Raw genomic sequence first — 12,094 nt, forward strand, 5'->3', positions numbered from 1 at the left:
AGCGAGAGGAATCAAATCAAACCTAAATCAAATCAACAGCAAGAGGAGCAAAATCAAACAAAGAAGCGAGAGGAATCAAATCAAACCTAAATCAATGGCATACCTGATTTGTGTTGGACAATATGAATTGATATGAAATCAAACAGAGAAGCGAGGGGAACAAAATCAAACCTAAATCGATGGTATACCTGATTTATGTCTTCGAGTGATAACCACAAATAAAACTTGCATCTCAAGAGTATGAATGCCTGAATTGTTGCTTAGGAAAAAGGAATTGTCTGCTGCTTGGGGAAATCTTGGAGACTGAATCGGCGTGCGATAGAGAGAGCCGGTCGTTGGGCTTGGAGGCAGTGAAATGAAACATCTACACCACCATTGTTATGCAAAATGAGGTCTGTGAAGAAGAAATACCCTCTGCTTTCTAACCCAAAATGTTGTTGGTCGCAGACAAATGATACATAAGAAAAGAAATTTTTTGGTCTTGGTGGGCGCAGAGGTAGGAGAAAGAAAAGAAGGAAACCGGAAGAAGAAACCGGCCCAAAATGGGTAATTTTTGGTGTTTGAAAACYATTGCATAAACAACTTGTACATTATGCATAATAATTTGTAATTAAGAGTTTTTTAAATTTGTTGCATAAAATGATGGTACTCTAAGCTTTAAAACTTGTACTTAAGATATAGGTCTAAATGCTTATTAATGTAGTATAGATAACTATAAAAGTATAAATCGTAAATATTAAGAATATTTTTTCACAATATATATAATATATAATAATATAACTAAATAAAAAATTATTCAATATTGAACTCATTTCGAAGGTATTAATGAGACTATTGTAATGGTGTAACTTGTTAAAATAGAAATGTATTTTTTAAATATGTTTTAATTGATATACGATTATGTATATTAATTTGATAAAGATTTAAAATGAAATATTTAAAAGTAAAGAACGTAAAATAAATTAATAACTAATTATAGAGGTATAAAATGTAAATTTAAAATTATAATTTAAAAAAAATCGGTCGTGAGAGAGTGAGTGTATGTATAAATGTGAATATATGTGAGAAGAGGAGATGATAAAAAAGTAAAATAAAGGGTATCTTCATCATTTAGTATATCAAGACTTTTAAAACTTTTATTAAATTTGCTTTATAAAATAGTATTGATAATAATAGTGATTTGTTAGTATTTCATAATTCAAATAAGAAATTATAGAAACAACATAAAAGATAATATTTTTTAGTTATTTTATTATCATCACTCCGGTACTCGTTCACGGTTTTTTTTAATCACATAATAGATCCCTTACTTGTATTGTTTAGATCTCTTGTATTTCTTGAAAATTGATTCGATTGATGGGATTTGGCATGATACTTATAAGATCGATGAGATTGATGTTCAAATATTTCTTCTTAGAACGTATTCTTTTGACCCCATAGGCGGGACCACCGGTATGAGTCAGCGACTACCCCCATCGAATTATTTGAACCTACTCTTTATCAAAGGGATCAAGGGTATTTCCAACACGAAATATAATTGGTGTTGAATTAGCCGAAAATCAAATCAGGATCAACTAGGACAAAATTAAAGCCTTGGGTCGAATTCTTCTTTGGTGTCAAGGTAATCGCCATGAATAAGTCATCGACCTCGGGGAATATAGAAGAATGGGACCCATATGCGGCAGACAATACATTGTAGATATAAGTTTTTTGCTTATGCTATATTTTGCTAAATGATCTCTCATAGGGTGTGGATCGGGTAGGCCGGGGGGTTCGGGCGGGAAAATCAAAAACTCGATCGGATTTCGAAATCAAGCCCCGACTTTTAGGTTTTCGGATTACTTTGGGTTGGTCGAGTTTCGGGTTGAGGTCGGTCGGATTCGAGTTTAGTTATAATGGAAAACACATACATCCAATCGATTTTGACGATGAATTCAATCAATTTAGAGAATGATAAATCTATAGTATGTTTATAGATTAGAAAAAAAAAACACGACCGACTAAAATTTTTAGAAGATAATCTATACTATATTATAAAACATTTAATAAAAACTTTTAAAAACAACCTTTCATGCACGAAATACTGTTTATTGATACATATTACTTAAAATTCAAGATTATAAGTAAATTATATGTATGTACAACTTATTAAACTTCATGTTTAAATTTATGTAACTAACTGCAAATAAACATATTCAAATACACGATAAACATTTTATTTTAAATATAAAAAATTCTAAAATATAATTAAAATAATCATTTAGTTCTAACAGAATGCTTAATTTGATACTAATATCAATATAGGTTTTTCAAAATGTTATAATATTTTATTCAAAAATAAAAACGTTATCGTTCTCTCAAAACCACATAAAACCGTATTATATCGACATAAATAAAGAATAAAACGGAACTTTAAAATCAAGATGTGTCCCGATGCATTGCACGAGTACCCTTCTAGTTAGATAAATAAGTATATTTATATAGTACTTAAAATATACATGTACATTTATATTTCGGGTTTTCAAACAGGTCGGGTGGCCAAAAATCAAACTCTATCCGAACCCAATTTTTTCCAAAAAAATCAGTTATCGGATTTCAAGACATTCAGATTTTACATAAATATCTTATTTTCCTATACTTCTTTTCACATACATAAATATAAAATTCATATTAACGAGGTCCCTAAAGGGACACTAATGAAATAACGCATTTAAAAGGCTGTTTAATCTGAAATAGACAAAAATGGTACTGTAATGCTAAAATTTTGGGTTTCCACCAGGTGGTATTTAGTGACAAATTGGATCAGAATGTGCAGATTTTTCTTTTGCATTACCTCAACGTGACATGAGCATGGAACTTTAACTTTAGCTGATTGTGACCAAGAAACCACCAGTATTCTTTGGTGATGCCTTTGTGATTTGATCTAATAGTGTTCCATTGGATAAAAAAAAAATTAATAGAAGCCCACTAGATAGGAACAAATTTGATAAAGGTCCAGTAAAAATCAGAAATTGTTGAAGAAACAAACTCATTTATTCTGGTGTGGATAACAAACAGACCTATATTTCTTGGTTTTAATAGGGTTCAGGTTTGGATTCGAATTTCAGATCATCCAAATTTTGGACATCCCTAATGTTATGATACAAGCATTAGTTTTGAGAACAAGAAGAATAGATGAAATTTTATCCTATCAGTTCTAAACAACCTTGTTTTTTAAGGTAAAAATCTATAAAGATATTAATTAGTACTTAACCGGACGACTCAGGCTAAAACGTTTACTTGATCGAGGAGATATCTAATCCATTTTATAACCACCATTTCACCTTCGGTATCCGACGGCATTGATGATGGTGGTTGTAGAAACAGATTCTGCTTCAAACCATACGTTTCCTGATCAAATCATCATCGAAAGCATGTGAACAGACAAACGGATTCCTACCATGCACCGACGGCGTTGATGGTGGTTGTAGAAGCAGATTCTGCTTCAAACGTTTCCTAATGAAATCATCATCGAAAGCATGTGAACAGACGTACTGATTCCTACCGTGCACCACCACCGCGATCGGAAACCTCTTCCTCGTTATTGTCTACGTTTACCTCATGTACCTCGCCGCCACTTTAATTATAAATCGATCACTTCATTGTTAATAAACACTCTTACCAGGACAATACTTACTCGGGTATCATTAATAAACACTCTTACCCAGATAATACTTATTCGGGTCGATACTCCTGTCCGGACATGTAAACGACCCCTTAATCGTTTACTATAAGTAGGTATCCTCAAATTGTTAAATCCATAATTACTCTTAGTTCATCTTGGTAGCTTATTTTTCTTCACGAAGTTGAGAATTGGAAATACCAAGGGGGTATTTCCAAGTTGAGAATTGGAAAGGGGGTAGGATTGAACCAAGAAAATACCAAGGCATTGTTTTTGGATGATCGGTTGATTTGATTTACTTGCCATTTGCCAAGGCCTTTTCGGGCATTCCCTTTGCTTGCGAGTTGCGAGGCCACGCCTCCCAACAACTAGAAATCAGGATACGATCCAACACCAGGGTACCAAGGCATTCTTACCAGCACCACAACCTGGTGTTCGAAAAAAACCCAAACCCCAATCTCAGTTTAGGTTCATTATGATGTATCGAATGTAAACTCTGCAAAAAGCAATTGGGTTCACTTATGGATTTCTATGAGGATCACCAGGACTTCTAGATGCACTTCGAGGCATCAACATTTTTAATGGTAGAGAAGACTAATCAACAAATAAAGATCCACGTGTACGTGTACAAGTTAAATTTATATAACCAAAGCTTGGTACAGTTCACACACCAAATCATTACATTGGATGTTATCAAACAGATGACCCCAAGCATTACATCGAACAATTTGGGGACAAACCCATCACGACCCTACGTTTATTACGTACGAAACACAAGACACACGTAAGAAGTAGAAATTCTAACCAGAAATTTGAATCGATTTCACATCAGGTTTCTTCACTTCCTCTTTTGGTACAGTAATCGTAAGCACTCCATTCTCCATTGAAGCCTTCACCTGCTCCAATTTCGCATTCTCTGGCAACCTGAACCTCCTCGTGAACTTCCCACTACTGCGTTCCACTCTGTGCCATGTATCATTCTTATCTTCCTTCTCAACATTCCTCTCACCGCTGATCTGCAAGATCCTGTCGTCTTCAACCTCCACCTTCACTTCTTCCTTCTTGATCCCTGGAAGATCAGCCTTGAAAACGTGTGCTTCAGGGGTTTCCTTCCAATCCACACGAGTGTTCACCAAAGCAGAGGTTTCCCTCCAAGAATCAGATCCAGATGAAGTTGGAAAGGGGAAGTCTTTGAACGGGTCCCAGATATCCATGGCAAATGGGTCGAAGATGCTGTTTCGTCGGCCACCAAAGAAGCTCGGGATGATCGACATCTTTTGTCTGCAAATGGATGAATATAAGTAATGTAACCTTAATCTTAAACCTTGGTGAAGGAATAGTGGGAGCATCGGTATTTATAGTATTCATGGAGGAGATTTCAGGGACGTTCCGGAAAGATCGGTAGCATTCTTCCGGTACCCAGTTAAGGCACTTTCTCGAAAGATCTTTTGCATTCTTTCCGGTAACCACTTGAGCACCTTCTGGAAGTGGAAAGATCTGGTATCATCTAGTGGTATTAGTATTTACATTCATAACCGTACATGTTTACACATACATACTCTTTGATAGTAATATAATAATTTGTTAGTATTTCATAATTTAAATAAGAAATTATACAAACAATATTTTAATCATTTTATCATTATTTTTTTATGCTACTAGATGACGAAATAAAGATAACAATCTATCAATAAGGGGCCGTTTACTGAATACTTACTTGATAATTGCTTATCGGATAAGTTTTTTTATTGGATAAAATGAAAATGGCCAAAAAAATTACCGGGTAAGAGCCATGAAAATGATGGAGAGTCTTACTTAGTAGTGAGAATGACGACTCTTACTCAAGTAAGCATTTACCCCGTAAATTATTGCATTCGATATGTTTTGATGTACTAAAATTTTACGCATCAAAATAAATCATAGTGTTGACTCCTATAGGTAAGCGTTTACCGGATAAGCAATTGGGTAAACGGCTCCTAACTAAAAATAAAACATTGACGGTCTGCTAACAAGTCAAAGTTCCATATTGGTATGTCAAATAATACTTCAAATACCTACTAGTCATGTATCCGCGCAATGCGGTGTGAGCCGTGAATTTTAACGATTTTGAAGTTTCACTTGTTTTATTAGAGAATATTTAATAATGATATAAGTTACACTTGGTCTTTACATATCAATACAATTTGAATAAATAATAGTTATGGTTCTAATGTAGTCTATCGATGAAAAAAATTGTATGACAGTTTAAAATCTAATATATTCAAAATCCAACATATTTAAACGACTTCACAAATGTATTCGATTTACACTAAGAGCAAAGATTCTAACCCCCAACTAAAGATTCTAACCCCCAACTAAATATGTACACGGTCGGAAGATTCTAACCCCCAACTAAAGAACTGTTACAAATAATGAAGAAACTAGTAGATTAAAACATAAAGCAGTGTAAGATAAACCAAATTGATACCCAAATATTCCATTTCATAACTTGCTACTCATACTTCTTCTGCTTCTGGTAATCAATCGAATCACTATTTGCAACCCAGGATTCTATTTATCATCAATCCAGCCCCTGCTCACTTCTTTTCTTTTTATTATCACTGAATATATCTCTTTACTTGTTTAGATGTCTCATATTTCTTTAAAAGTGATCTGATTGATGAGATTTGGAATGATCTTATTGAATCGATGAAATGGACATTCAAATTTTTTTTGTCAGAGCGTACTGATTTGACCCCATAAATAGGACCACCGGTATGGGTCAGCGACTAACACCATCGAATTATTTGGGCCGACTCCTTATCAATTGGATCAAGGGTACTTCCAACAAGAAATATAGTTGGTGTTGGGTTAGTCGAAAATAAAATTAGGATCAACTAGGACAAAGTTAAAGCACTAGGCCTAACTCTTCTTTGGTGTCAAGGTAATCGTCATGAATAGTCATCAACTTGGGGGAAAGGTTAGAAAAATGAGATCCATTATGCGACAGACAATGCACTGCAGATATAAGAGTTCTTCGGCGAAAGCTGCTTATGACATATTTTGCTAAATGAATATCCCACAGGGTGTGCATCAGCCGATGGGAAAATCAAAAACTCGATTGGATTTCGGATATAGAAATTAAGCCCCAATTTTTGGGGTTTTGGATTGCTTCAGGTTTGGGTTGGTCGGGTTTTGGGTTGAGGACGGTCGGGTTCGCGTTTAGCTATAATGCAAAAAATATATCTATCATATCCAATCGATTTTGACGATGAATTTAATCGATTTAGAGAATTGATAAATCGATAGCATGTTTATAAATTAGAAAAAAACACGATCGACTAAGATTTTTAGAATTTTCCAAAGATAATTAGATAAATAAGTATATTTATATAGTATTTAATATATATATATATATATTTATATAGTATTTAATATATATATACATATATATACATATATACATATATATATATATATATATATGTATATATATTTCAAGTTTTCAGACGGGTTGGATGGCCAAAAATCAAACCCTACCCGAACCCAAAATTTCCCCGAAAAAGTCGGTTTTTGGATTTTCAGATTTCGAGACATTTGGGTTTTACATAAATACCTTATTTTCCTATACTTCTTTTGACATACGTAAATATGCGATTCAGATCAACCAACGCTCCAAAAAGGGGTCACTAATGAAATACCGCATTTATAAGCCCATTTGCCCCGAAATTTAGACAAAAATGAAATTGTAATGCTAAGATCTTCGACAAGTAATATTTTAGTGATAAATTGGATCTGATTTTGCAGTTCTTTCTTCTACAGTAATTCGACGTTACATGAGAGTGGAACTTTCTCTTTAGCTATTCGTGACCAAGAACCACCGGTTTCGCTTGGTGATGCCTTTGTCATTTGATCCAATAGTGTTCCATTAGATATGAATAGATTTGATAGAGGTCCACTAAAAATCATAAATTGTTGAATAAACAAACTCTATTTATTCGTGTGGATGGCAGACAAACCTATATTTCTTGGTTTCAATAGGGTTTGGGTTTGGGTTCGAATTTTGGATCATTGGATTTTGCACATCCCTATTGTTATGATACAAGCATCAATTTTGAAAAAAAAAATGAAATTTTATCCGTCATGTCTAAACAATCTTGTTTTTTAACATAACGGAATAAATAACATAATCACCTTGTGGTCAAGAAGATTCAAATGCGATGACTCCGGACTACCCGCAAAGCAAGTGATCATCTTATAATTAATTAGACTGCATAACGAGTTGGATATCCAGATTAATAAAAAAAATAGTTACTTATTAGTTGTTTGAATAAAATAATACAATATTATAATTACCATTTGACATCTTTATTATTCCATCCCTTTATATATACCAATAATTGCATGACAAAAATGCACAATTATCTCATACCTAAACAATTTTGTTAAATATCACATCAAATATTTAATTATGAAAATAGAAGGTTTAATTTTTATTTTTTTAAACTTATTTTGATTGGTAGCATCATGATATTGAAACATTTATGATATTGAAATATTCGACTATTTCTTATCATTATTTCAGAAACAAAAATAATGGGTTGTTTATCGAATATTTACTGGGTAAGTATTTATCTTACCTTCATTTACCTTGTCGGATAACATTATTGGCTATCAAAATGAATTATTTTTAAGTGTCTTTATCCACTAAATGCTAATCAGGGTAAGAGTCTTCTCCTTCACTTGTCATGTAAGAACCTTGGTTATTGTATGCATCTTACTGAGTAAGATTCTCAGTAATTATCATGCTCACCAAGTGGGTAACTTATGCTTAATAAATACTTATTTCATAACGGCCCCTAAAACAAATTTCACTTAATTCTAATTAATTTTGCCCTTTTAAAAATAAAATAAATATATATATAAAAAATACTACATTCATTGTAAAAATAAACACAAACAATTGGTTGCATTAGTTTAAAACTTGTGGATATTATAAACAAAATTATAGAAAAGAGGGTGAGCATGTATAAAATAAGAGGCCGTTTACGAAACACTTATCTAGTAAGTGTTTACCGATAAAATTCAACACTACCTCTTAGTCACGAGGTAAGACTTTAGTCCACCAAAACGGTATTGTATGCAAGAATTTACCTAGTAAGCACTTACTATGGTAAGAGTCGTCGCCCTCACTTACCGGGTAAGACTCTCGGACCTTGTCTCCCTCTTACCGGGTAAGATTCTTGGTCCTTACAATATTCATCCTATAAGGTAATATAACTTGATAAACATTTATTCGGATAAGTATTTAGTAATAGGTGTTTTTGAGCTTGATATAGTGTTTGTTTTTGGACTTTGTGAGTGCCAAAGGGTAACCCTAGGCAACCATGGGCATGTGTTGGATCCATCACTAGTTTTTCCTTACATGATCCAATAATTTTAGTAATAGGTGTTGAAAACGAAATCATATTTAATATAATTAATTTTTTTTAATTTAAACAAATTAAATTATAAAATAATATTTTATTTATCTTTTTATATCATTATATACATATACTAAAAAGGTACGAGCGCAATACACCGATATATATCTCAAGCTTAATGTTTTGTTTTATTCCGTCTATGTAGATGTTATAATACGTTATTTATGTGGTTTTGAGAAAGATACAACGTTTTTATTTTTGAATAAAATATAAAATTGAAAATATTATAGAATTTCGGGAAAAAATATATTTATCAATATTAGTATCAAATTAACTATTTCAAAATTCATGTTTTTTTGTGTAATTTCTTTAATTCAATTTTTTATTATAACTTAATTTAGATAATAATAAAGTAATTTATTTTTGATCTTATAATATAATTTTTTATAAGGATAATAATTAAATATTCTGTCATAAATCAATGATTATTCTAATTATATTTTAGATTTTTTATGTTTAAAATGAAGATCGTGTTGATTGGGGACTCTGGTGTGAGGAAAACCAACATTTTGTCTAGGTTTGCGAGGAATGAGTTCTTTTTGGAGTCCAAAGCCACCATTGGCGTTGCATTTGCTACCAGAAATCTCCAGATTTTAATTTCTTCGTTTTTTATTGATTTTGCTTTGGACATAGACACATTGTGATCTTGTTTCGGGCTTGTGTTCTTCTGTAGCTGATCTATTTGTTCTTTTAATTGTCTTTGCTGATTATTATTGTCCAATGTCACACATCTGAAGTTTAAGTTGCTATTATTGAATATATGCTGATAATATTAGATCTTCAATCACAAACACAATAATGATGAAAAGATAGAACACGGTTTCGACGTGGTGAATCCACAGTCGATTCTAGGCGTTGATTATGTGATTCCTGAACCCTGTTCAAGTGTTTTTTGAAGAAAATATGCATTTGGTTGTCATAACCGACTTATTAGTATTCTTGTAAAGTTGAATCCATGAAACAATCAACAGGTTATAATTCGAATCAGATTTCTTTACATCAGCTAATATGGTAAGCAGCGTATTACATATGTTCCTTGGAGTTGTACGAGTCAGGGTGAAGAAATTCTCAACGTTAGTTCTTTAGGCTGCCATTGGCAAAGTACTTGGAATGAAATCTTGTTAAAATTGGGACTTGGAGATGAAATACAAGAAAGTGACCTTTATTTACCCATCTAGTAGGTTCTTGGGTTACAAAATATAATCAAACGGATTGATCGAGTATAGTGACCTTTATTTACCCATCTAGCTACCATCCAACTAATATATATATATATAGGCCTAATCAAATGAGAACTAATTAGTTTGTGGTAACTGTGATGTCTAATATGAGCCAATCATTTTATTATATTAATTGTATTACCTTAATTAAGAAAAAAGGGCGTATTAGTAATTTTATTAATATTTTTCTTAATGGTTATCAATCAAAGAGATTGATATTGTTTTCTTATTAATCAAAGAAATTATGGAAGTTTGTTTCTATAAAGTTACAATGAGAAATTAAATATATAATTCTTTACTGTTAAAACTTACTGGGTATCGCAATGATAACAAAGTGGTATCGCAGTTGTATTCATCAACCATATATGGTATTATAGTGTGTATCACAAAGTATTTTTGTCGTTATACGAAGTGTATCACAATATATTTTTGTTGTTTTACAAAGTGTAACACAATATATCAGGTAATGTTTTCTTTACCAAGTGTATCGCACTGTGTTTTTTTGTTATTTTATGAAGCGTATCACAGCGTGCATCATGTGTTGATATGATGTTCGTTGGAAAGAGAAGGTGTTTGACGGAAAGAGTTGAGAGGAGCGAGGAGAGAGGAAAATCTAGAATAACTAAAATGCCCTTAATTAATATTTTAATTTAAAATTACCAAAATTATTAATTTTCTAATTTAACCATTGATTTGTGGTTGAGATTGAATCTCACGGTTAGCACAAACTAATCAGTTCTTCCTTGAATGAGCCCCTATATATATATATATATATATATATATAATATTTTACAATATTGTTTTTAATGTTATGAATTTTAAAATTATATGTAATGTTTTAAAGAAAAATTAGGAAAATATATAAATAATTGGTTAAAATTTGATCAAAATATTATAGATCTGATTCGATCCGATCTAATGGATGAGACCAATTTGATTCGATATTTCATCATCAATTGGATCGGTTATTCAATGTAAACTAGATTGGATCAGTTCTTCCACCCAATTCACCTAAATCTATTTATATTTAAACCGATGAACGCCTCTGATAACTCTCATTTTGTGAGAGTTATTTGTTGTTCGATACCCCTATTTTATTGTATCTTTGGTACCCATTTTTGCTCATATTCTATATTTTTGGTCAAAATATGATAAGAGGTGATGAAAGGTTAAGAATTTAATTATTGTCTAAAAAACTCTTTATTGTTGGTAAATTTGGCATCTAGTTGGATTTGAACAAAATTATGATATTCATATTCTTGAATATTATTGGGAGTTAATGCTAAGTTCAAATCTAATTACTTGGTTGCATGGAAGATTGAACCTAGTTATGGGATGATGAGACTTGGATGAGTTCTATTTGTACCATGATGTAATGGCTTTTCCATCACATTTATTGGTTGTACCTTCACCTTTTGCAACCTATCAATAGGAGGTGACTTGGTCAAGATTGAAGAAGACATGTGGTGATGGGTGGTCATTACCCATTGGACAAAGAGTATTTGGGTCCCACCTTTCCCCCTATATATTTGAAGACTTCTCTCAAGCATCAATCCATCTCCAATCCAACTCAATCAAACTTTTCCACCAGCACCTTGGAGCATCCTCTTAAAGCTTTGTAGCATTAGAACTAGTTTATTTTCAGTTTGTAATTTAATTTTCGTAGTTCAGCTTTTATTCTCGCCACTGTATTGTGTGCCCTCTGTGGGCATCAGTAAGTATTTATTTTCAGTTCAAGTATTTCTTATGCA

The 12,094-nt window shown here is 32.3% G+C and overlaps 1 protein-coding gene and 1 long non-coding RNA gene across 5 annotated transcripts in view; both read right to left on the reverse strand.

Moving 5' to 3' along the window:
* The window catches only part of LOC112507671, a 2,478-nt gene extending 2,259 nt beyond the window's left edge, over positions 1-219 (reverse strand). For both annotated transcript variants that reach the window (XR_003068553.1, XR_003068552.1), the window contains exon 1: positions 189-219. This is a non-coding gene — a long non-coding RNA (uncharacterized LOC112507671). The remainder of the gene's footprint in view (positions 1-188) is intronic.
* Positions 1-5,097, reverse strand: part of LOC112507670 (17.3 kDa class I heat shock protein-like) — a 10,604-nt gene extending 5,507 nt beyond the window's left edge. The window contains exons 1-2 of one of the 3 annotated variants that reach the window (XM_025112331.1): positions 4,489-5,096; positions 10-364 (exon numbers count right to left, since the gene is read on the reverse strand). In XM_025112331.1, the coding sequence (XP_024968099.1) occupies positions 233-364; positions 4,489-5,010 (654 nt within the window). In that variant the 5' untranslated portion in view covers positions 5,011-5,096 and the 3' untranslated portion in view covers positions 10-232. Of the gene's footprint in view, positions 1-9; positions 365-4,488 lie in introns of those variants that run through there. The other 2 variants (XM_025112332.1, XM_025112333.1) reach the window with 2 other exon arrangements.
* Positions 5,098-12,094: the final 6,997 nt, after the last annotated feature.

The sequence above is a fragment of the Cynara cardunculus genome (assembly GCF_001531365.2).
Source record: "Cynara cardunculus var. scolymus isolate 2C chromosome LG 2, CcrdV1, whole genome shotgun sequence".
NCBI classification, from domain to species: domain Eukaryota; kingdom Viridiplantae; phylum Streptophyta; class Magnoliopsida; order Asterales; family Asteraceae; genus Cynara; species Cynara cardunculus.